Below are 26,939 nucleotides of genomic sequence, written 5' to 3'. Positions count from 1 at the left end.
GCGAGGTGGGATTGTTGGTCCTTTGTTAGTGACCTACCCATTGTTTACCCTACCTCTCACCCAGTGTCAGCTGAGATTTCCTGCTGCTCCACTTCCTGCTGCTCCACTTCAACCCTGAATTATATATATATATATATATATATATATATATATATATATATATATATATATATAGTATCCAATAACAATAGCAGATATAATAGATAAACTCATATAAGGAGTTGAATATTCAGCTTATGGACCTTCTTTGGCCTCTTTTATAAAAATGTTCAGCACTCTCACATATTAGGCTGGGCTGATATTCAACCTGATATCAGTATCAACATTGACACATCAGGAAATTATTATGACTACATTAATATGAGTAAATAACAAGCCTTAAATTTAAACATATCTGTTGTGATTTCTTTAAAATAGCTAAATATTTAATGTGTTATCCTGCTGTCAATTCATGCAAATAGCTCACAGTGATCTAATGAAGAAAGTTTGCATAAAGTCTAAGAGCATTTTGACTTGCATGTGCACATAATTGGTCTGTAAGCTCTGTTTCAAAATGATAAAAGTACACTGAAAAGTGACTGCCTGTGCAATTATTCCATGATTACATTTCATCTTATCGGTCACAAGCTGATGAAACATATGATTTGACATGCAGATCACATTCAGCTCTGCCACTTGTCTTTTAATCAGCCACTTTAAATCTGCCTGTGGCAGAATAGACTCATTATTTTTAAAGTGGGCATATATAACACATTAGTGAAAGAGTGCTGCTGTTTACCTTCTGGATGGTAAAACAAAAAACACAGTGAAAGACCTGTTCAGGACACGTACAGTATGATTAGCATTTATGGGTGAAGACAGGAGTGTAGTTTGTTAGAATTTGTGCAATATCCATTGCCAGTCAGTCCTGTAGTAATTTTGGGGTGTATTTATTCGTTCTCAGTATTAATGTTATTAATGTACATGAAACACATACAGAACAAGTTGTATGAAATAGAACATTAGTTGACGTTGGCTGTTGCTGCTTTTCGTAGCCCAGTAATGGTTTTGTAATTGTCTCTAATGTGGATGTGTGTGTGTGTGTGTGTGTGTGGGGGGGGGGGGGGGGGGGGGGTCTTTGTTTTATATTATTTTTATTACTCATCTGAAATTTTAAAATAAATGAGAGGTAGGTTGGTAATACATTTTTCCAAGGAGCCACATGAGAAACCAGGATTGTTTTGGAGGCCCATACCCATAACCTTGTAAAGAGGTCGAATCTATATTGAGAAGAACTCAGCTTATTGTTTTGGCCCTTCACAAAACTCCCAGTTACTCATTTGGCCCCTTGGGACAATTCATTGCCCACCCCTGTTAGAGTTTCTATCCTAAAGCAGCATGAGTTACTTGGTGTGTCTTAATGATATGTTAAACACATTCTGTGTGTAGGAATTTAAAATAGGGGTAAATTAAAAACAATATGTACAGTGTTTGCAACATTAAACTGATAATTAAACAGACTCCATCCCACAACTGCAATATAATTGTAGTGGTTTTTACAGACCAGTAGATGGCCTCTAGTTACGCAGACGCGTCCTCGTGCTTTTGACTGAAAAGGTTACGCAAGAGGTAGTGTGGGTTGATATAAAACCACAATATATTTAAACGAAATATAAATTATATAAACTCAATAGATTTAGTGTTGCCTATTTAGTCATTTGTGTAGTTTACAATGCGCAAAAAAACAGAAAGGGGACACGGAGATCCAGTCAACAGTGTTGAAAGTCAAAAATGTTCACTTGTAAAAACGAGAGAGTACCGCAAAATATGTTAAAGGTAAGGATAAAAAATTCTACTGTGGGCAGAAAGTTTTGATCCTTCAGCTTAAATCATTAATGGGCTGCCAAACAGCGGCTCTTCATTGGGGGGAGGAGTTATTTATTGGCAGAATTCCCTCTCATCTCACACTCACACCGCCCCACAGTGTTATCGCTCCCGTTCCTGCATCCAGAAGAGTCTTTCTGTTTTCACTCCTCACGCGTTTCAACATGGACTTAGTAAATTTTCTGCTTTCTATTGCAGTCACCGCCTGCACAGTGAAAGGTAGGCAGTCTGCATGCATTTCATTTGGTTAATTAACTGTATCGCGCGCCATGCATATTAAAAATAACAATTATTGTTTAAATAATTAGGAGTAATAGAATTTTTGTGTGTGTGTTATTGAACGAGACGTGTTAATGTGCGTTCAACCTTGCTCCGCTGTGGATTGATTTTAGCGGTTCCCTAGCTGAGATTGCAGACCTGTTGTGCCAAACACTGAGTTTCAGACACTTTTGGTCTAGATGCCTTAGCAATCATATGAAAGTGTTGTGTGTGTGTGTGTGTGTGTGTGCGTGCGTGCGTGTGTGTGCAAATGATTCGGTGTGACTGTAGTCATCATTATTAGTATTTGATATTAAGTGTGTTTTTCATGGGTTCAGAAGCTATGAAGTAATATTACTATACTAAAGTGAGGTCCAATATGCAGCTTGCAGAGAACAAACATGTTATAATGTCTTATACTACATGTTACGTGTGGCTGATTTGTATGTCAGCTCTGAACTTTCTTTTGCTGTTGAACTGTGTGGTTTCTTGTGATGTAACTAGAAAAAATATTATGCAAAATGCATAAAAAGAGCTGCAAGATCACGGCATTTCTAATATTGTGGTTTATGAGTGATAAAGAGATTGGGGCAAACAGTGACTGGACAGATGCTTCTATGTTTAAAAGAACAAAACAGAATAACAGTCTTTTTTCTTTCACAAGATATTGCCATCATATCCTGGCTCTGGTCCTTCTACAGGGAAATAAGCAAACCGTGCAAAATCTTCAATGCTTTATGTTTTATTCTAATTGAATACTGCTTCTCATCGGTTTTACTCAAATCTGCTCTGAGTCTGAATATTTTAATTGAGGCAATTCATTTAATAATAATCACTGACTGGGGCTCTTTAGTCTGCACTTTACAGCCAGGGGTTAATGAAGGTTTCTTTGAGAGCGAAGCAAGTGTTGTTGGTGTGTGTGCATACGGTGCATGCACATATAAATGTCAGGGCATGTCTGGAGTACTTATAGGCCCTATCCAGCCCTTTGATATTACTAAGGCTGATAAATTTGATTAAGAGGTTGAGAGACTTTCCTTCTCCCTTTTATGGCTCCAAGCTCATTTCTCGTGGACACGCTGTGGTTTTTCGGACAGCATGGTACTGGGGTGTATAACAGTATGTGGACAATACAACACATTAATGTCACCTTGCATTGAAATTTGATTACGGTGAGATCAGGAGTGGGGGGATATCCACTTGGGATATGGACAAAGACAAGCTTTCAGCTAACCTTTTTTTTAATGAAAGAAGTGGATGCAACAGAGAACAGAGGAATAGGGATATGCAGATAGACAGTATGCTCTGTGCCAATCCATCAGGATAATGTGCTTCTCATAGGAGGTTTAGGAAAACTGGGCCATTAGTGAAGTGAAGAAATGCTGCCAAAAACGCTCCATAACTCAGGAGAGGAACTAAGAGTGTGTTAAAATGAGGGACGGGTCTGATTTGAGATTGGGAGATGAATCATGTCCAAATACGGCATTTGAAAGATCGCCATGTCTGGGCTGCATTTGTTTCACCACCCCAGGTAATGTTGATAACTCCAACACCAACTTTAGATGCATTAAATCAATTGCAAAATTATTCTAAAGTGCGAGATTTACAACTTGTATGATGCAGGAGGTGGATCAGCACCACGCAGTGAGACTGACCCAGAACAGAAGTGGAGTAGTAGTGAGTGGCTGCAAAAGGGGAATATAGAATAGAATAGAATAGAATAGAATAGAATTCAACTTTATTGTCATTGCACATGCACAGGTACAGGGCAACGAAATGCAGTTTGCATCCATCCAGAAGTGCTTTAGTGATATTAATATATTACATATATTAGCAAAATAGATATGTGAGTATATTCACAGAAATGGGTCTATTATGGTATGTTATAATGTACACGGGTATGAAGTATTTGTGAATATTCTAACTCTCATATGTACAGGCTGTAGTGAGTACAAGCTATGTACAGGATATGAACAGGATATATATGAAAAAACTATACAGAATATGAAATAAACAACTTTACAGAATCGAGAATACAGCTATACAGAAATGGGCACTATGCAAGTTGTAAACAGTTGTAGGATTAAAGATTATCGAATGTACAGAATGATTATTTACACAGAGCTATACAGTAGTGCAGTTAAGATAAGTGAGGGTGTAGATAGTTTCTACAGAGGCTATATAAAGTGCTGGTGGTTGTGAGTGGTGGTTCAGTCCATGTTATTATTGTGTGTTTGAGGGTACAGTTGTCCATTGTGGGTGTGTGTATGTTCAGTCCATGAGTTTAACGTGGGTCAGATGTCAGGAGGCAGAGTTCAGGAGTCTGACAGCTGTGGGGAAGAAGCTGTTCCGGTACCTGGTGGTCTTAGTCCGGAGGCTCCTGTAGCGCCTCCCAGAGGGCAGGAGGGTGAAGAGTCCATGTGATGGGTGACTGGGGTCTTTGATGATTTTCCCAGCCCTTTTCAGACACCGCTTCCTGTAGATGTCTTTTATGGCAGGAAGTGGTGCTCCGGCGATGCGCTGGGCAGTTTTCACGACCCTCTGCAACGCCTTCCGGTCCGAGGCAGAGCAGTTCCCGTACCAGACTGTTATTACAGTTGGTCAGGATGCTCTCGATGGTTGCAACGATAGAAGTTCACCAGGATGTCTGAGGACAGGTGGTTCTTCCTCAGAGTCCTCAAGAAGAAGAGGCGCTGGTGAGCCTTCTTGACCAGCTTGGAGCAGTTGGTCGTCCAGGTGAGATCCTCGGAGATGTGGACTCCCAGGAACTTGAAGCTGCTCACACGCTCCACAGCCGTCCCCTTAATGTGGATGGGTGGATGTGGGTCAGCATTCCTCCTGTAGTCCACGATGAGCTCCTTGGTCTTCTCGGTGTTAAGCAGCAGGTTGTTTCTGTCGCACCACTCAGCCAGACGATCCACCTCCTCCCTGTAGGCGGCCTCATCGTTGTCACTGATGAGGCCAATCACCGTGGTGTCATCTGCAAACTTAATGATGGTGTTGGAACCATCAGCAGGTCTGCAGTCGTGGGTGAAGAGGGAGTAGAGGAAAGGGCTCATCACACAGCCTTGTGCCCTTTCATTTATGTAGATGAAGTGGATCAGGAGTGAGCCTGGAACCATTGCGTCGTGAGCTGCTGCCCAGGCATTGTAAAAGGCTGCAGGAGAGTGGAGAGGCTGAGTTAAATTCAATTAGCTGTCTCAGTCTCATCCACAAATATATGTAAACTTCACTTCAAATAAATTGTTTTATTGATCATTTGAGCCACGGCAGCATTGCGTATCTAAGGGCAGTGGTTGTGTGTCAGTCTTGTCACACCAGTCCAGACTAGAAGATGTCAACAGCTGTTGGATGGATTGTCCCGTAGATCAGTGCAGACGTTCTTCTTCTTCTTGCATGTGAAGGTACAGTGTAGCAGTGTTACTTGGTGGGGCTCTTTCTCATTACAGTTGTGTGCGCGTGTGTGTAGGGTGGAGGCAACTCAGTGTGTAAAGTAGAAAAGAAAGCTACAGACAGGCTGTAGGTCATGTTTTTATTTATTTACTTCTTTTTTGTCAGCCACATTAGAGTTTATAATGTTTAATAAATGAACAGAGCTAGAGGATAGACTTTAATGACTTTTGTGCATTTCACATTGCACGGGATCCTTATTTCAGTTTGCACAATACGCAAAGAAGTGTGTACTTGATGTTTGATATAAATTAGCGTCGCTGTCTGAACTTCAGCATATTAGAAATATCACTGTTTTTACGCAGGTTTTTAGTAACATCTAAAAAAAATAACTGTTCACACTTCATATTCTATGATGTAAAATACTGCATAGTGAATTGTTTTGCAATATGGCTGCTGGAAGTTAAGGAATGATTTGATGTGACTAACAATGTCCTTCTTGCTTATAATTATAATTTATTTTACTTATTAATTGTTCTTTGGAGTCCTGGTTACCTGTTTGTCTTTTTTTTTTTTGTAGTTACTCATCAAGGGCCAAACCAGCGCAGACTGTACAGTGATCTGATGAATGGATACAACCCACTAGTGAGACCAGTCCAGAATGACTCTCAGAGTCTCATTGTTTCCTTCGGCCTCACCCTCATGCAAATAATGGATGTGGTGCGTAAATGATTGCCCATTAAACACAGATGTTTATACATACTACATAGTACTCTACTACATATACTGTACATGCCAGTAAAGTGATAAGTCATGCATGGTTATGTAAGCAATTTTCATATATTTAAAGATGACAGACCTGATCCCCATCATTGAAGCAACTATTCCAAAAACAGCAAGATCCCAAATTCAGTGCATACTGATGCAGCAGTTTTGATTTTGCCACAGTCTACAAACATTGTTTTCTCTAGTGTGAGTGAGGCATTATAAAAGGTTTAAAAACTGACGCCTCTGTGGATTTGTACATTTCTAGTAGGGTGATTTCCCATTTATGAAGCATGCACTTCATTTAAAAAAAATCAAAAAGAAAAAAGTAAAATAAATGTACTTAATTACAAACATGAATAATTCTGTTTTTCTAACAGGATGAGAAGAACCAGGTTTTAACAACCAACATTTGGCTACAGCTGGTAAGTATAATTTATGTAAAGTCACAGAAAAGCTGAGTTGCGAAGCTTTACGGCTGCACTTACACACATCATGCATTTTAATCATAGAGCCATCTGTTTTATATAAATCCTCTCAGTTAACTCTAAGACCATTTTCACCTAAGTGTTACATTGTACCTTTACTTTTGGCATTTAATCTGGTATTTAGTTTATGCAAACATGTACCACAAAGAGATTTATCATATTGTGAGGATGTGATGAAATGAATTGTGTAACTCACGCATAGTGCTACCCAGACTTTCTATTCGTCTTCCACACGGGCAGTACAGCACTTTGTCCTTCATGCAGTGAGATGAAGTGTATTAACGCAGATGCTTTATTACAGCTTGTCCATACAGTGACAATAGATCCCTGTTGCTGCATCGTCAGCAGCTCTACCAAGGCTGAACCAAGGCTGTTTGGTCTGTTTTAAATCATTCTGGGGCATTGCAGCGGGAGTTTTGTTCACTCTCTCTCCTTCTGCTCCCTGCAAGATTCATTTTAGCTCTTAGGCACATGATCGCGCCGACAGCATCCACAGTGTACTTTGTTTTAGCATCAATCCAGCATCTGTTGGATTATTTTACTTGTGTAGGTTTTGAGAAAAGTAAAAGGGGAAAAAAAGGAAAATGTCATAAAGATGCATACAAGATGTATACATTGCTACATATACGACTTTGAAATACTGAGAAGGATTCTTTAAGATTACATGTTGAAACATTAAATGTGATCGACCCTTCTAGTGCCCTCCATCAGTGCCACTGGGTAATTGTACTATAAATCTTACAATGCCCAACAAACTGGATGACCTCTTCGATACACAAGTATTTTGATTATTAAGCACGATTATGCCCTCATACTCTTGTGCAGTGCTGTGTTTCATGTAATACCAGCTGTCTTAAGACACAGGGCTGCATTTAAGCCTGCAGGCAGAAGTTGGCATGAGACATGGACAAATTTGCATAGTCGTTTACACATACTAATAAAGCACAAAACGGAGAGTAGAGTTACGTCTGGTCATTTTAAGGCCAGTTATTTTTCAAATTAAATAATAGATCAGCAAGTTTTGTAGATGTTAAATGAATGAAAGACTTGTTGTAAAGATTAAAAAGTAGGTGGAAAGTTTTTTGTTAAACAGTGATGCAAATTAAAGAGGGTTCCCTGGCTGTGGAAATGCCATTTTTCAAAATCACCATGTGAGATGCACAAGCAATTAAATCCTTCCTCAGTTTGTTTTCCTTTGCCTTTATCATTAACTGACCTTTATGGTTCATTATACTGGGAACTTGAACATGGCACTTTGAGTTAATTAAAAGTGAATTATAGATTGGATTAGAAAACTCCTTATGAAAGCCATGTAATCAAGAGAAGTGTCTTCACAGTATGTGTTCATACATATCACCACGGCTGTGGACCTGGAGTTGGAGTTTTGTATTCGGTGAAATATTCACCTTTCTATTCATATTTATATTTTAAAAGAAATTCTAGAGCTTCATTTTAAACATTATGTGTAATCAGTACCTTCATTTATCCTCAGGGATAGATGCCATTCCCAGTGTGTTTTAAGAAAATAATCTGTAATACAAAAGTCATTCTTGTGCCTTATATTGTTTTGTCCCGTTACATTTGAACCCAGGGCTGTGTAACCCACAGTTTGGCTTTAGATTATCAGATTTTTCAGAAACATCTGGAATTCATACTACTTAAACTATATGCTGCCATTAAAGGAAAGGATATTCCAAAATTCAGGCACATTTTTCTAGTGCAAAATATGTTTTATCTGAAAAGGGAATGAACATTAATTAATTTGACCGCTTAGTTCCACTTAGTTAGGGTCAGATTTAGTACAGACTCGGTTTTGTTTTGCAGTTCCTGCTGTTCCTGCAGTTCCAGGCAGACAATCAAATAAACTAAAGATGTAAAACCACGTGTGCACAGATAAGAGCCAGATGCATATGAATGATAAAGCAAAGGCATAAACTTCTAACATTACTATTCACGCCGCTTCACTTGTTCCACATGTTTTCATGTTACAGCCTTTTTCCAAAATGGATCAGATTCATTTTTCACCTCACAATTCTACACACCATACCTCATAATGACAAGTGGAAAAAAGCTTAAAATTCTCACAAATATATTAAAAAATCAAAAAAAAAAAAAAAAGGTCTAAATTTCTTAAAAACTAAAAATATATTATAAAAATACTAAATGCTTGTTGAAGCACCTTTGAAAAAATTAACATGAAATAAATGAAAGCCATCATATTCACAAGATGAAAAATATTGACAATTTTCAGTTAGAAATGGAGTAAAAGGAATCAAATGCTTATTAATTACTAAGCTATTTAGCTCATCATATTTATCCATTTTAATTATACATTCTGATATTTACATATATACTGTCTATAAATGAATAGACACTGTATCTCCTACAGTGTGTAAACCAAGTATCCACTAAGTACCAAAGTTTAGTTTAAATGTTTAACAGCCTGCCTCACCCATATACAGCACCACCTGCATAATCCTGGAGTCTTTCAGCCTCTGTAGTCACATATAATAGACATTGCAGTAAAGACCAACACAACTGTAAACTCATATCTTCAGCCTGGCCAAGGCACCATCACCACAACCACGTTAAATCTCAGGCCAGGTCTGATGTCACAGAAAGCAGGTATTAAGAGCCCTTTAAACAGTACTTGTGCTTATTATAACTGAAATATAATAATCTTCTGACATTTTGGGTTGAAATGTCTCAACAGCTACAAGCTGGAACTGTAATCATCCTCTGAGCTTTCCAATTATGTCGACATTTCAAATGCGCTTAGCAGCATTTTTTCTGAACAGAAAACCTTCCAGACAGAAATCAAGTCTCATTCTTGTTCCATGTCACTCTGTGATGTTGTCACATACATTTATTTTGGCTTTTATAGTAACTGTCACTGCTACGAGGAAACCGTGTTAAATCCCCGAGCCTTTAAAAAGGCTTAATAAGCCCATAGGCCTTTAAATGTATTAAAAATAAGTAAGTGGAATGTGAAAGTCAAGGTGTCAAATGTGTTTGCATTTTTCAGTACTGGACTGACTATTACCTCCAGTGGAATCCATTGGATTATCCAGGTGTGTCCAATGTGAGATTTCCTGACCATCTCATTTGGAAACCAGACATTCTGCTGTATAACAGGTAGGCACTGATCTGCTGGGTTGTAAACTGTAGTTGTACATGGTGTTAGATTTATGCCTGATTTAGACCTCTGCAGCAAATCTACATTATAACTTACAACATAGAGGGAAGCTACTTTTAACCCGTACGCTTCCATGAAATTCAGTCTCTACAGACTGCATCGACCTGAAGAGTAGTTACATTTCTCTGGATGTGCACGTCAAGTTAGTGGAAGATTACCGTGTATGGTTAAAAGGGGCTTCTGGTTACAATATAGATTCCCCAAGAAGCCTAAGTAAGTATTAGTGTGCATGCATTTTCTTCTACATAACGCACAGGGATCTCAGAGGGATGTGATGCATTTTTAGATTTTGGTGCTCCAGAGGTTAAACAAGGTTGTTTGCAGTCACGCTGTCTGTGATACACTAAAGACCAAATATTGTAAACAATATCTTGTTGTTTAAAAATGGCAAATAAAGAAAACTGTTGTGCCTCATCCTCTACTATATTCGTTTTGAAGGATGTGATGTACAGGAGATACAAAATCCAATGAATACTGTATAATCTTTAGCATATCTTTGGTATGAACAAAATGTTAATACAGGTACCTGTAAAATTTTGTAATTATTGGATTCTCTGTGAGTAAACTTGAAATTTAAACTTGTTACTAAATTAAACATAAATAGCTAGTAATATTTTTAACACCTCCTATTTTTATGGTATTAAGTGTCACGGTGTGGTGTTTGTGGAGAAAAGGATCCAAAATGCAGGCAAAGGTTATGATGCGAGTGAGCGTTTATTTAAGTGACCAAAGTGGCAAAACAGGGAATGAGGAACGAAAAGCTACCAAAACCTACACTGGGAAAACTAAAGACAACCCTGAAAACATGACGAGAGATGCAGAGTGATGAACAAAACACCATCAAATGCAGACGAGCTGACCAAGAGCACAGGCAGACAAACACTATACAAAGTAATCAGGAAATGACACACAGGAGGGACGCACAGCTGAACCTAATTGACATGACGAGACAGGGAGACATAAGTTGAACACAATGAAGTCACACATGGATCTACAAAGTAAAACAGGAAGTTCCCAGACTGTTTAACAGAATACAAAAGCAGAGTGAACTAGAAAATAATAACAATAAACTCAAACGCTGGGTGACCGACCCAGGACCATGACATTAAGTATAAGTATATTTAATTATAGCCTCCAACTTTATATATGTTGTTGTCTCCCAAATTACAGTTCGAACAGTTAGTTGCTGTATTTGGCAGGCTGTCATCTGTTTTTTGACCTAAACGTTCACTATGTGTGTGTATGCTGTTAAAAATGTAACCCTGGCACCATCAGATTTCCAGCTGCAGAGTGAGATGGCTACAACTGATTGGGCGCAACCAGCACAAATATCCCATCAAACATTTAGACATTTTATTAAACAAGGACACATAAGAATGTAAAATGAGCGTATACTACTGACTGTTTTATTTACTATGAAATAGCTCCCAAAGAGAGTGGGAGTACCTGAATAGAATAACTTTATTCAAGTGGCAACATGTGAAAAGATACTGTGTTCAGGCTTCTGCTCATGAGCTCTGGAAAGCATCAGACCCCGTGCTGCCACAGGCATTATTATGACTGTCTTGTTGAGACAGACAAGCAGAGAATTTAAAGATACATGCAGCTTGGTCCTTGTCCTTTTCTGTTTTTTGTTTTTGTAATTTTAACTCTGTATACCAACACAGTTGATTTTAAATCGAATGATATGCGATTGAATTGAGGAAAACAGAGTGTCTCATTAACTGTTTAGGAGTTATAGCTATTTAAATGAATGGCCATTTTCAGAAACTCAAAATTAATTGGGCAAACTGACATCATTTTAAATTCAGGATGGTTTTAAATACCTGGATGAAAATCCTCTACAGTCATTAAAGTCCAGAACACATAGACATCAGCACTTGATATTTCCTTCCCTTGACAGGCTCTGCCTGATTTTCACTGCAGCCACCGGCTGTTGTGGGTCTCTCTGATGTCAGTGTTGTCTTAAGTAACTGAAAGGCATGCTGTGCTGGGTTGAGATCAGGTAATGGGCTTTGCTATTAAACTATATCCCTTTTCTTTGCAATGAGAAACTCAGCTTAAATACATCTGTTATAAAAATGCAGTCCAATGCCATTTTTGAAGTTTTCGCTGTCACAGTCATTCTGAGGTCAAAAACAAAATAAGGGCTAACTAAAATACACACAAATATATTTTTTAGTTAGTTAGTTAGTTAGTATTTGTGTGTATTTTGGCTTTATCCACTGTAACATATATTCTTATGTGCAATACACATTTTACTGTGCAATATACATCTTAATAACGTGTGATATTTTTCCGTGCCACAGTCATTTAGTGTAAGTGCAATACAGAAACTACTGTTTTATACTTGAAATTATTTGACATATTCTTTCTTTCTTATCTTCATTTTTTCCCCTCTGGCTCTAAGCTCTGCACAAGATTTCCTGAGTACCCACACCCAGTGTATGTGTACAAATGGCAAATAAAAGATTTTAACTTTATCTTCTTATCTTATTGGTAGGTTGGTTACACGGCTGGGATATTACACTTCAAGGATAGGGGAGCTGTGCACTTTAAGTAAAAAGCTAGAAAAGCACTTTGCAATAAATCATTTAGACAAATTAATAAAATTGTATAGAAATGGTAGGAAGAGCATTTCATTATGTGTCCCAAATGAAATAAAGCTATAGCGATCACCATTAATCAATCTCTAGAACATCTGAACAAAATACATTAAAGGTACCTTACTCCCCTGGCAGCTAATAAGAGAGAGAGAGCACTGTACTTCATATGAATGTCATTTTCTTTATTCAACTTTAGCTCAACCGTGCCCCAGCCTTAGGGAATTTATTTAGATGGAGTGCATTGTGGGTAGCAGGGTAACAACTAAATACTCATCTCCTGGGAAGGTTTGCATGAGATGTGACTCCTTGTTTGTTGTGTATCTGCAGAAATAATGACTTAGAGAATTATTTATATATTCCTACCACAACTGCCCCTCCTCGCTTTGTGGCTTATACAAATTAATATTGTATTCATATAATTCTGAGATATTGTTCCAAAAATTCAGGATGAATCTGCTCAGGTAACTTCCACTGAAATAATACTGGTGGCAAATAACTCAACATTAAATGCTGGAATTGTTCCATGTTGTCTACAGTGCGGATGAAAGGTTCGATGCTACGTTCCGTACCAACATTTTGGTCAACTCCTCGGGCACCTGTTCCTACCTACCTCCAGGTAAAAGCCATATCTTAGTCACTGACACATATTGACTGGGGAAAAAGACATTTTTACCTTCGCAGCAACACTTCCATCCATCCATCCATCTTCATCCGCTTTATCCGAGGCCGGGTCGCGGGGGCAGCAGCCTAAGCAAAGAGGCCCAGACCTCCCTCTCCCCAGCCACCTCCTCCAGCATATCCGGGGGAACACCAAGGCGTTCCCAGGCCAGCCGAGAGATATAATCTCTCCAGCGTGTCCTGGGTCTGCCCCGGGGCCTCCTCCCGGTGGGACATGCCTGGAACACCTCACCCAGGAGGCGCCCAGGGGGCATCCTTGTCAGATGCCCGAACCACCTCAGCTGGCTCCTTTCGATGTGGAGCAGCAACACTTACTGTATGAAATATGAAAACAAAAACAATAACAAATGATATATGTCCTGTCAGGAGCAGACATTAGCTGGGTACATTTAAAATAAATACATGGCTCCTGAATCTTCTGACTCATTCATCTGTATGTTAAAGCATTAATTGTTACACCTTACTCTAGATCCAGTCCAAGTGTTTTACCTCTGTGCCGGCTCATGTGTGGGTAATGCTTTCTATACAGCAGTAGAGTAAGCACAAAGTGGTCCATAGGCTCTACATATCATCAAAAAACAAAAAAACATTTCCCTGTGCGAGTCTTCAGTGAAGTGTGTATTAGAATGATGCATAATGTTACATAAGCCTCCTGTGGGTGCAGTTTAAACATAAATGCAACACACATAATGTGTTGTATATAAACACAGGTAGTAAGAATGATGTCCTAATAAAACCTTTTGTCAAACACAGTTACAGAACAGAACAGGCCAATGTTTAGAGGCTGCAGATAACCACTCGATCACATTTCAAGACTTGAAGAGTCTTTTGTGACTAAAAACCTACATGTAATGGCAAAAATTAACTGACATTTTATATGATGCTAAAAAAGAAAATACCCGTGCTATATTTGTTGTTTGTGTGACTAAATCTTAGATGCCTAAAATCCAAACCTTTGCAAATGTTTCATTATTCTTTAATTATCAAAATACATCTGCTTTACACTCGTCCACAGAGGACAGCGACTCGCTGCCATTAATGTGCATCTACACCCCCATGAGTATTACTGAAGAGGTACTCGTCACTTCTCTCTGTAGCGACAAGTACCCGACTTTAATAATTCAGAGCAGTGAACAAATGTGGGTCTGGTGTGGCTTTGCAAACATATGAAATTTTAACCCTGGAGGGCTTTTGGAATACTTGTACATAATAATTATGATAGTATATCATTATTTGACATAAAGAACAAGAAGTCTCATTATTTTTTCATATTGGCTTTGTAATGAACTCAAATTATTTTTGCAGTATTCACAATAAAATCTGAGAGAGTGGATGACTGTCTTTGATTCATAAATTACTTTAAGTTGAATTATTTTCTACAAAAAGAGGTTTTAGTTGGTTATGAACTAAAACAAACCTGTTATTATTATTATTATAATTATTATTATTATTATTATTATTATTATTATACCTAGCAGCTTCTTACCATTGTGCAGTAACATGACAAACTATGACTTGGGGATAGCAGATGCTAATGAGCTCTCATAAGCTGCAGCTTTGAATTGATTTCCTGAACTTAATGCCCCATAGATGAATTTAAATATGTTAGGTTTTTAGCTTCTTCTTCTTTTTTTTTTTTGTCTTTTCTATGACGTGTTACATGAGAAGATTAGTATTGCTAAGTATGAAATATGAGCCAGGAGCTCTCGACTTAGGCTAGCATAAAAATGTGGTTTGGTCTGGTCACATGTTTAACTGTGTTATTACTCTTTTCATCTCATTCTTGCAAAGAAAGTGTCGTCTTCTAATGTTTTTCTTAGAGCAGAATGGCATTTTTTTTTTTCCAAATCCACCTGGTTCTGAGACACCATTCACATTTTGATGCTATATATTAGGCATGTTAAACTCAATTTACATTGCAGGTCACATACTAATCTTATGTGGCCCAGACATCCTGTCAATGTACAGAAATGTAACTACATATTTATTCAATGAGATATCTTAACATAAGAAAAAAAAATGCAATTTCACCAGTTTGTCTCAGTTTTTCTACACGATAAAGACACGCTGCTGTTGTAAAAGAAAGAAATGTCTCATTTAATTGCTCTGGTGTAGTATGAATGTCCATGAGGGATGTCTTTATCCGTAGGAAAAGCTGTCGAACTTGTGAAAATGCAGTTTAAAAGTTGAAATTTACGTCCTCTTTCACATTTTCCAAAGCCATACTGTGGGACAGATTGGAGTTTTTGCTGGGCTGATTCTTGCCCACGGGCCTTATGTTTTTATATATATAAATCTCTCTCTAAAACCATCAGTGCATATGCACACACACGCCTACCAATCATAAAGTTAAAACCGACTGCTTAAATATTGCAAAGGTTATCGCTGACCCATCAAAGGGTAAGTAAGAAAGTAAAGTTTCTTTATATAGCACTGTACAACCATTTAAACACAATAAATATCAAAAGAGAACCACAAATAAAGATAAAAACCTAAATAACAAAAGTATGACAAGGTGTCCCTCTGTACCCACGAGTGGAGGTCAGCCCATGTAATGCTATGCCCATCAGGGGAAGAAGTCACCAAAAAGTCACAAGCTACAAGCTTTCGTTGCTTTCTTTAGACAAAGGAAAATATGATGTGAAGTGACACAGTGTAACTGGCTAAAAAAATGGCTAAAAATAATAGTGTAATTATTTACATCACCTGTGGTTTCAATGACATGGCTGATCACTCTACATATGCAGTATAAGCATGGATTCAAGGGAGCACACTGAAACAGAGTGCCTTCCTGTCATAGCTGGTGATTACTGCTCTCCCTGCCAAGCTCTTCCCCTTTTTCCTTACCCAGCAAAAGTGCTGGCTGGCTTTCCCTTAGCATCTTTAATCAATACAGCTTGATCACTAGATTTATTCTGGATTGATTACTTCTGTCTCAAGAAAATTGCCTCTCAACTTTTCTCCAAATGATTCCTCATTGGATGCCTTATTGGTACCAAATAATCATTTCATGCTTGATTTGAACACAACTGCATTATGTGGATAAAACTGTATGCAGATGGGACAAATCATTTGAATTTCTAGACATTTGTCTTTGTGACTGAGGTTCATTACAGTAAATCGGACTCATTCTTCAGTATTGTCTATATTCATTTCATATTCACGTTTGCCACCTTAATGCCGCTAGCAGAGGCATTGTTTACTGCCAGTGTCTTCTATATTTCTTAAATATAGATGAAAATAGTTTGGTGGCTGCCTGTCCTGAAGAATCACCCTCCACTTTCATCGCATTGTCATGTTGGATTTTGTACTCTTTCTCGGATGGATGGCACTTTGACTTCACATCTCCTCAGAGTAAAACTCTTTGCTGCCTCTCTTTTTCATTTTTCAGTTTCTCTCTGCTTCCTATATACCAGAGTAATCGAGTGTGCTCTCTAACTAAGCTTGGAATATTCATGTGTCCGTTTCTATCTACAGGTGAAGTACAATATGTATGAAAGCAAGTCTTTCGGCATCTTTCAGTGTTTCTCACCACAACAGGGATTTTCAAGAGCACCTGCCACATCGATGTGCGTTGGTTCCCGTTTGATGTCCAAAGATGTGACCTGAAGTTTGGTTCCTGGACATACGGGGGTTGGTCTCTGGACTTAAAGGTGATGGATGCAGATATCAGCAATTACATTGCCAACGGAGAGTGGGATCTTGTTGGTAAGTAAGGTTGTCAGTAAAATCATTGAAAATATTTTGCTCTAATCTTTCTCTCCAACTTTCTGTAACCCGTCGGACCACAGTAAATGTATGCCTTGTTTTGAATCAGAGGTTCCAGGACAAAGGAATGAGCATTTCTACGGCTGTTGTGAGGAACCGTACCCTGACGTCACCTTCACCGTGGTGATGCGCAGACGGACGCTCTACTATGGCCTCAATCTTCTCATCCCATGCGTCCTGATCTCTACTCTGGCCCTGCTTGTCTTCCTCCTGCCTGCTGACTCTGGAGAGAAAATCTCCCTGGGTAAAACCAGCTTCATTCAAAAAAAAAAAAAAAAAAAGTTCAGTTTGACAGCAATTTTTTGTAACACCAGTTTGTAAGAACTGTAATCTCAAGACTTCAATTGCAAAGTTAAGAACCTGCATTATAGATGGAAACCCATCAAAAGTTAGCAAGCAATGGATGGCCATGATACGCTAATGGGAGTCCACATATTAAGAAACTAGCAGGTACGTGGCAACCAGAGGTCATAAAAATTGAATTACATCCAGCTACTTCAGGCAACACCAGGCAAAAAAAAAAATTCTGATAGTAGAAAAAGGTGTGTCCCATCTTTTCTCAACCCTCAGATGAGTGATTTAAGCAACTACCACAGTTACCTACATTACAGGGTTACCTAAGTAACCGGAGCCTGGAATGTCCACTAGCAACAAACCACAAGCGACAAAGACTATGTGAAAGTCCCTTTACTGTACTCACATTACTGAAACCACCATGCATTTTTGGTTACATTGTTGGATACCTGACACACAGTCAGATCCATTTCCTTGTGCTTTTCACCCCTCAGCCTGAAAAGCTGTTTGGGTATTTTGTCAATGCAATAACTCAGGAATGAGGGTATGTGAGATTTTCAAATTGATACAAATGGTACATCTACTAAAAATCTCAGATGAGTTTGAATCTCATTGAATCTTATACCTTCACCTCAAGATAGAAGGTCAAGTTGTTGTTTTTTTAAATCTTTTGAACACAGGAACTCAGAAAGATGTCAACTAGGATTTTCAAATTTATACCAAAGGTGCATTTGCTAGGAGGCCGAAGGATAGCACTGGTGGCAGAATTTTAGAGCAGCCACAGAAAAACAACATATTAACTAAGTGGACAGTTTACAGCGAAGACATTTCTTGACTCCTTACCACTGTTTTCTCAGCTGCTATATGTGCTAAAGACAATCGTGAGGTTAGTATTAAATAATAAAGTTGGGGAAACAATGTGATGCCATTATTTTAAAATTACTCCAAAACTCTTTGTCTGCAATATGTTCTTTAAGCAGCAAGTTAATGCATATCACCTCAGTATCACAACCATACTGATAAGTCTGTTAACCAATATTGAAAGCTTTAATCGCACTCTGTGAACACATAGCTAGCGCCAAATGTGGTTCTACTTTTTTTTAGACACAATCTACCTAAAGATGTGGCTCTGAATTAAAAATGCAGATAGTTTAGAAACCAGGAACTTCCAAGTTGCACATTTCTGAATGTCACTAATTGCAGTAGTGCTTTTGCAATTAGTGAAAAGATAAAATATTTTCTGAGAAAATTAAAACTTTAAGTTTCTGAGCTATCAAGCAAAGTTACTGTGAGTTGAAGACATAACCTTAATTGTAATAGAGTCGAATACAATAATAACCCAGAGCATCAATTCACATTGAGAACAATAAACCCTGTATATGCATAAACTCACTGTATCAGCATTGTCATTATGAGCTTGCAAATGTTGTTATTTCACTCAAATTACAAATCTGGCAAAGCTACTGATATAGACTCCTTTTTAATATGAATTGATTTGGGATATCACTCTCAGTTGGAATGCATTTAGTGCAAAAATCCTTGTGCCAATCAAGCCATACGCTACATTATTTTTAAGCTGTCGTATCACCGAACACTAAACTAAAATTCCATTAGCTTCTTTTTTTTTTTTCAAGATGAAATCGAGATCCATTCTCTTCTGATGAGCTCATCTGGGCAGCTGATTTTGCTGTGGTGCAATATTCCAGATTTATATCCTGTGTGACTCTAAAGCAGCCGTCTGTAATATGCGTTTGTTGCCAGAACCATAAGATGTTATCAATTTAAATTGGGGTTTCAGAGGCACCTCTGCTACTTAGAGTGTACCTTTCAGACATTGTTTCACCTTTGATACTTCAATTGCCGTGGCATCTTTTTCAGTTAGACTTTAGAGTTTAGGTGTTCTGTTTAGGTCCTGAGTGACCCCAGTATTGTTTCTGCACATCCACCAACCTATTTCTGAACATTAACTTTTCTCGATGATGTGTGCCATCCTCAGGTTACAACGGTAATTCTGTTAAAACATTTTCAATTTTGTTCTTTTGCAAGTCCTTCCAAGAAGCTTCAATGTCACAATTATTGTAAAAAAAAAAAAATCAAATGTTCCTAAACCCCCATGCTACAGAAAGTTTGATCATTTTGTAAACGACCTTATGCTAACGTGACTGTGATCTTTGTGATAACTATGATATGAAAAATGAAGCAAAATGGCCAAGAATTAATGAGATCATAACCAGGTTACATCATTTGCAGCCCAAGTAGTTTTGACACGCAGCCAAACCTTCTTTCATTATTCTTTAATTTTTCTCCATCTTAGACAACTTCAAAACCACTGCTTACCCATATTCTCTTGGGTAATCAGTGGTTTTATTGAAACCAATGGCTTTCCAGCAATCCTATTGCTCCGTGGCTTTATGAAGTGACCTAATTATAACCACAGATTGACGAACAGAATTGTCAGAAGACCTTTGAAAACCTTTAATCTTATCGCAGTTGTCAGAGTTGCCTGAGTGTTTCATTCATTCATTATAAATGCTTTATATAGACAGTATCTGAGGTGTGTGTGTACTGCATGTTTCAGTAGAGGCTATTAATTTATGTAGTTTCTGCCTTTTTCAAATGATTAGAGTCCTGTGTTGCAGCTGGATTCTTTCATTAACCAAATGATGGCTAATGTGTGGGCTCACTGTGTGCATTTTCATCTGCATGTTGCTTTTTATGTTTTCAAAGCTTATAGAGGAAAGAGAAATGAGGATTGGGTGTGTGAAGATATAAGTTTCTATGATAGTATGAATTCTTCTTTAAAAAAAAAATTTATTTAAAGATTTTTATGTATAATGCGGTTCACTTCAATGTCTCATAGCTTCTTCTTCATCTATGTGTGTGCTGACTATGTCATAAAAACCGCTGTAAATGAAATCAGTATATCTAGTTACCCAACTCAACGTCAGCATTTTTAAGAATGGCGAACACAGAGTGAGAAATGTGTTTTAATGCCAGCATTTATTGCCTGGTTTAATTTCAGTTAAATTGAGCTGCCATGAGAAGTGTGATTTGTGATATTATAAATGGATCAACAGGAACATTATAGTGCATTTAATGGTAAGATGAAAATTTAAGGAAAAACAACAAAATAGCCAAATAAAATGAAACTAGTTATTTTTTGAATGTTTGAATAGCTAACTGTTTGATATTATGCTATTTAAACTACAGTATGACATTTTTAAGAAAGATTATTGTGTATGTAGTTATGCAAAGAAGAGAGCACAACCCATGATTCATTGCATGACCCAGTTTGGGCTGCTGAACTGATGGCCTCACATCACTGTGCTTGACTCTAGAATACTTGTACATAGAGGAATATATGGTTGATAGTGTGCCCAGGTCCTGTGGCTGCAAAAAACACAGTGCTTGACAGTTGAAATGAGGTGCTTGTGTCAATATGCTGTGTTTGTTTTTCACCGTAGATGGCGCTATGGTCAGTTTCCACTTTGGTGTCATCTGTTTAAAGGACATTGTTCCAGAAGTCTTGTAGTTTGTTCAGAAACTTTGAAACCTGAAGCTGTGCTGCCATATAGAAAGAAGAGACTTTCTCCTAGTTATCCTTCCAAGCCACCTATACTTGTTCATTCTTTTCCTATTTGTCATATTTAACACAGTAACTGAGGCTTGTAGTGTGTGTGATGTAGCTCTTGGTTTTTTGCAGTTTCTCTGAGTACTGCATGGTCTGACCCTGGGATGAGTTTGCTGGGCTGTCCACTCATAAGTTTGTGTTAAATGGACTGGTTCTTATACAGCGCTTTTTTAGCCTACCTGAACACAACTTTATACAACTTGGCTCATTCACCCGTTCATACAGTTTTCCACGTAAGTGCTTTCTATCTAACATTCACACATATTTCTACGTTGACAGATGCATCAGAGAGCAGCTTGGGGTCAGTATCTCGTCCAAGGGTGCAGGCTGGAAAAACCACTAACCTTCCAATTAGTAGATGACACGCTCTACCTGCTAAACCACAGCCAAACCAAACACACCTGAGATACCTAAAACACCTGAAGGCTCCAGACCAGCAAACTACCAAAACCTCTGTTTTATAGATGAGCTCACACTTGTTAACAATAGATTAATCAAGTACATTAACGGCATCTGGCTGCTACTTATTTGATCCTCATTCCTGTGTCACTGGCCTGGTCTTTTTCCCCATCTTTTGTCTCTCTGCACTGTCCCTATCTAAGAAATTCAAAAAATAACTTTTGAAGATGTTGAAGAACATTAATACTCTCCTCAGTCCTTCTCAGATTTAAATATTCTTCCCTGATCCAAAGAAAGGACTAAAGTAGCAGTTATGACAAACTCAAGCCGCTTTTAAAGTGTTTTTCAGAGGTATCAAACGCACATGGGCATGCATGGGGGAAGTTGTGAAGTTAGTTAGTCATTAGAGCCAGTGGTGAAGTGAAAATTTGTCTCCCCATAGCTAAAGATACGTGTTGCTCTTGCTTTTACCTTTTCAGGTCATCTTGTGACACAGTGAGGTTTGATCACTCCCAAATTTTGATTTATAGAGATTATATGTTTCAATTTTTCACATTTGACTACCGTACTGTGAATTAACCAGTTGCTGTGGAGTAGAATAAACCTTTAAAACAAAGCAAAATTAGCAGACTAAAAGAGTATAAGGTGGCACAAATTCATGGAATAAATTGAATGGCTTTGTGCGAAATAGGAACAAAATGTGAAAAATAGAATAAATCTGGGTACAAAGCAACTGCAAACACCTGAAAATGATAAAACACTCATTTTAATGTTTAATACGTCTGCAACAGTACACACAGTTTTCTGCATTTTATTGCTATAATATTAGAGGGTCTTTGTGTCTGTTTGTGACATAACATCCAGCTTATGGTGATTTGTAGCTGATTGAAAGATCAAAAACATACGTGTGTGAATACTTTTGTTGAACTACGTTTTGTTGTCAGCTGATAACTGAGATTTGGTTTCCTCCCCAGGTATTACGGTCCTGCTCTCTCTGACTGTCTTTATGCTGCTAGTTGCAGAGATTATGCCCGCCACATCAGACTCTGTGCCTTTAATAGGTAAGCCAGGCCAAAGTTAAAAGCAGTTCCTATGGATGTCAACTACTATCAGAGAGAAGCAAAGGGTGAAATTTTCTGTAGTCATTTTTCATCAGGGATTTCCTTATATCACAGTGTAGCCAAATTCAAGCAGCTACCCAGTATTTAGATTTCGTTTTGGTTTAGGGATCTGAGTCAGTCTGTTTGAATCAGTGGAATGAAAGCACTTCTTGAGGCACATAAGTGAGCAGTAATGCTCAAGGGATGAAGACATATTTGCTGTCCTTAATGATCGGCCCGGCCTTTCTTCTTGTATGCATAACCTTGATGTTATCATCTAGTTTTCTCATTGTTTTTTTTACTACACAGTACTTCTTTCTGATCCATTCTGATTGCCGCCTGCATTTCTTTTTTATGCAGCCGAATATTTTGCCACTACAATGGTCATTGTCGGTCTCTCAGTGATTGCTACAGTTCTGGTCCTGCAATATCATCACCACGACCCTGATGGAGGCAAGATGCCAAAATGGGTGAGTGTTTTCTCAAACAATAATAACTTTTTCGTGAATTTTACTGGCATTATTATTTATGTAGTTTCATTATAGACACACGCAAAAATATGGAATACATTAAAAACAAACTGTTGACAAACCTAAATAAAATGCACATTTTTAAGTAATGAATTGAAAAACAAATGCTAGATATAGCAAATATGACACTGATTAAACATATATATGCGAATTCATAAGGGCTAAAACTATATCAAATATAATATATGTAACAAATATAACATAAGTGTATGTAATGTAAGTATATGTATGTAATTTGAAAGATATTTCAGAAACCTGGGAAAGAGGAACAGAATAATCTCTAACAGTTCAAAACTAAGGTTACTAAGAAACAGATTAGTAACATAATTGGATACAAATTCACAGTAATCATCTATAAAGGCCGTGCTAGTGCTGAACAATATATAAATTCCACATATGCTGCCATCCAGATGACTTTATTCAGCAATCTACAATAACCTGCTTGCACTCAGGATTTGTCACATGGTGAAAATATTGCATTATCTGCACTATGAAATGAAAAATGTGAAAAATAAAGCCCAGAGAAATTCACCTGGAATCTTATATGAAGCAAGAATAGGAAAACATTTAGCTCTCAAAACTGCACTAATGGGCTCCTCAGTTCTCAAGCGCTTCAAAGAACAGGTGATGCAACACGGTGGTAAACAGTGAATCCACATTTAAAAACTTGTTGCTTGTATGGGCAGAGTTTTCAAAAGAAACTACAATTTTTCATTTTTAACATTTGATAAGTTATCTTTGTACTATTGTCAAAATACATATAGGGTTTAGATGATTTCCAAATTGTTGCATCATCCTGTTTTATTTACATTTCATTCAGTTTCCCAATTTATTTGGAGCAACTGGTAATAATAACCTAATGAAAAGGTATGGAGCCAAAGAATGCAACAACACAAAGTGGAGTGAACACCTGCATGTTTTATATACTCACTGGACAGTTCATTAGGTATGTACGTTTTGAAGATGAAAAGGGGGTCCAACCCAGTACTAGCAATGTGTGGCTAATAAAGTGGCCAGTGAGTGTGTACTCAGTCCACTTTTTAATGTGATTTGTCAATTTGGGAAAATTTAATATGACAAAATGGCCTGTATTTGTATAGCGCTTTACTAGTCCCTAAGGACCCCAAAGCGCTTTACACAACCAGTCATCCACCCATTCACACACTGGTGATGGCAAGCTACATTGTAGCCACAGCTGCCCTGGGGCGCACTGACAGAGGCGAGGCTGCCGGACACTGGCGCCACCAGTAGGCAACGGGTGAAGTGTCTTGCCCAAGGACACAACGACCAAGACTGTCCAAGCCAGGGCTCGAACCGGCAACCTTCCAATTACAAGGCAAACGCCCAACTCTTAAGCCACAATCGCCACGATGACAAGTTGAGCATCTCTGTAAATATTAATGTGTCTAACCCATACAAATGAGACTGATATTCTGCACTCATTCTTATTTCTTCAATGGCAGATTTAAAGTGAATTACAGCCTTAATCCACTCTTTCATTCACCGTTTTATCTCAAAGACCCGTGTGATCCTCCTGCATTGGTGTGCCTGGTTCCTGCGTATGAGGCGTCCGGGTGAGGAGCGAGTGCGTTCAGCCTGTCACAACAAGCCTCGACGGAGCAGCCTGACCAGCATAGACCTCAACATGAGCACCTCAGCCTCCCAATGCACCAATGGCAACATGCTCTATGTCGGCGTGCGTGGCCTGGAGAGCATTCACTGCTCCACTGCTGCCACCTCGTCTGACTCCGGGGTCCTCTGCGGACGCCTGGTTGGACGGGCAGGCGAGGACGAGATGCTCATCCCAGCAGGTCAGGTCACCCCAGTTGGAAGCCTAGAATTAGAGATGGCCAAGATCCTGGATGAGGTGCGCTACATCGCGAAAAGGTTCCGCGACCAAGACGAGGGTGAGTCTGTGTGCAACGAGTGGAAATTCGCCGCCTCCGTTATCGACAGGCTTTGTCTCATGGCTTTCTCACTCTTCACTATCCTCTGCACTATTGGTATCCTCATGTCAGCACCCAACTTTGTAGAGGCAATTTCCAAAGACTTTTTCACTTAGTTGTTCCCAGGAAATAAATAATTCATCAAATATAAAAGCCTACACCAATCACTGTTCTCACAAAGTAACCATTTTCAAACACACGGGGTAGTCATTTGGATACACTTACCCATACTTAATCCAAAGTTAAATGTAGAATGTATGTGATACATAAACAGCTGAATATATGCATCACATTACATTATTGAAAACTAGCTTTTCTCTTTTCTATCACACAGCCTGGCTTCACACCCTGATCCTGTTGTACTGTATGATTCTCTAAACTGCATAGTATTGCTTCAATGATACAATTTGCTAACCTGGCAAGAATGCTGTTATTAGTTATGCTGTGTTACCTGTGTATTACTGTGCATTATAATGTTTCTGTAATGTGTAATGTGGTCCATATACATAACGGCTACTGTACCTTCTATTCAAATGTATTTCATGTAGCACATTTCTATATCATACATTACATTGTATTACAATCATAAGTAGAACCAAAAGCCTTGATTTAAATGTCTTCTTACTTGGTTTTACTTACTGTTTATATTTGTATGATTTGATCACTAAGAATTTCTCATAATTCAAAATGTTGTATGTTTCATTTTTTATCAGTTACTTTCAATGGGTTGATTCTTGTCCACTTTGAAGATTCATAAATAAATTCATTCAGTTCAAAAACAATCCTTTGTCAATGACAGATGCTTACATGGGACAACGGGAATAATGTCCTTTTTTACACTTTTTCAGTGTTTTTTTAAAAACCATACACGTAAAGCAAATGTGGAGCTGTTTATGAAGCAAGAGTTTAACCTTCTGAAAACTAGACAGAGGTTCTAGCAGTAGGATAGTACGTGTCATCTTAAACCCCAGAATTAGTTTTTCACACGTCACAGCCAACAAACTCAAATGCACTACTCTCAATGAAGACGTTTTCTTGCAGTGAGGTCCGAGGCCTGGTGAAACAGGTGAGTCCACTTTTCTCAGTAGGATTCTCTCCAAAAGATCTCCCCAGTTTTCCACACTGGAGTTTCTGCACAAAGGAGAAGCTGGTGAATAGAGAGAACAGGAAGCAAACGCTAGACTTCACTGATTCAATGAATCAGGCAAAGACTGAAGGAATTCCTCCATCCTAAGTAGCAGCTGGTCACAGGTGATTACAAACAGGTGAGATGATTACCTCCTTGTGGTAATTATGCTCATATTTTCACCAGAAAGAATTTTAGTTTCTGCCTAATACCACTGAGCTTTCACACATCACTTGTTAATTCACGGATTTCATCCTTATGTCCATCAGTTCAGTGGAAAAAATGTTGTTACATTAGTGCACACTGGATGCATAGCAATAGTGATTGTACTATGCTTTATTAATCTAACATGTGAGATGGAGTGTACCGTTTCTTTTAATGTACCATGACAAACATGCATCTATCCATCCATCTAGCATCGGTCTCCTCAGTTCCCAAACACTTACACTGATCAAAGAATAGGTGATGCAACACAGTGGTAAACAGTGCCTCCACATTTAAAAGCGTGTTGCTTGCATGGGCAGAGTTTTTCAAAAAAAAAAAAACCAAAACTACACTTTTAATTCTTTTTTAACACTTTCTCTTTATTGATTTTCATCTTATTTTACATACAGAACTAAAGAGGGCAAGGGAAACCAACACATTCACAAATGATCACATATTCCAAAATACACAACGCCTTGTTTTACGTACACATATTACATATTACACAGGTGCATGTTCCATTCAAACAAATTCGCAGCTGTCCCTCTGCATCACAGAGGTATCAGTTTCTAGTCTCTTGACGTATAACGATCCCATCGTTCCCAAAGTCTCTCTCCTTTCTCCTTCTGTAGCCGCAGTGAGAAGGGTAATCAGTTCCATATAGAGCTGGGCGATATAAGATTTTTTCATATCACGA

The 26,939-nt window shown here is 38.3% G+C and overlaps 1 protein-coding gene across 1 annotated transcript; it reads left to right on the top strand.

Annotated features, from left to right (window-relative positions):
- The first annotated feature begins 1,530 nt into the window (after positions 1 to 1,530).
- On the top strand, positions 1,531 to 25,758 carry chrna7a (cholinergic receptor, nicotinic, alpha 7a (neuronal)). Its single transcript, XM_040045613.1, has 10 exons — positions 1,531 to 2,082; positions 6,092 to 6,231; positions 6,657 to 6,701; positions 9,790 to 9,899; positions 13,103 to 13,182; positions 16,785 to 16,952; positions 17,062 to 17,256; positions 22,311 to 22,397; positions 22,797 to 22,906; positions 24,486 to 25,758. The coding sequence occupies exons 1-10, from the start codon at positions 1,875 to 1,877 to the stop codon at positions 25,026 to 25,028; spliced, it is 1,686 nt and encodes a 561-aa protein (XP_039901547.1). The 5' UTR covers positions 1,531 to 1,874; the 3' UTR covers positions 25,029 to 25,758.
- Positions 25,759 to 26,939: the final 1,181 nt, after the last annotated feature.

This window comes from Simochromis diagramma, unplaced genomic scaffold (assembly GCF_900408965.1).
Source record: "Simochromis diagramma unplaced genomic scaffold, fSimDia1.1 OVJJ01000079.1, whole genome shotgun sequence".
Taxonomy (NCBI): domain Eukaryota; kingdom Metazoa; phylum Chordata; class Actinopteri; order Cichliformes; family Cichlidae; genus Simochromis; species Simochromis diagramma.
This window is presented reverse-complemented; position numbering and strand designations above follow the sequence as displayed.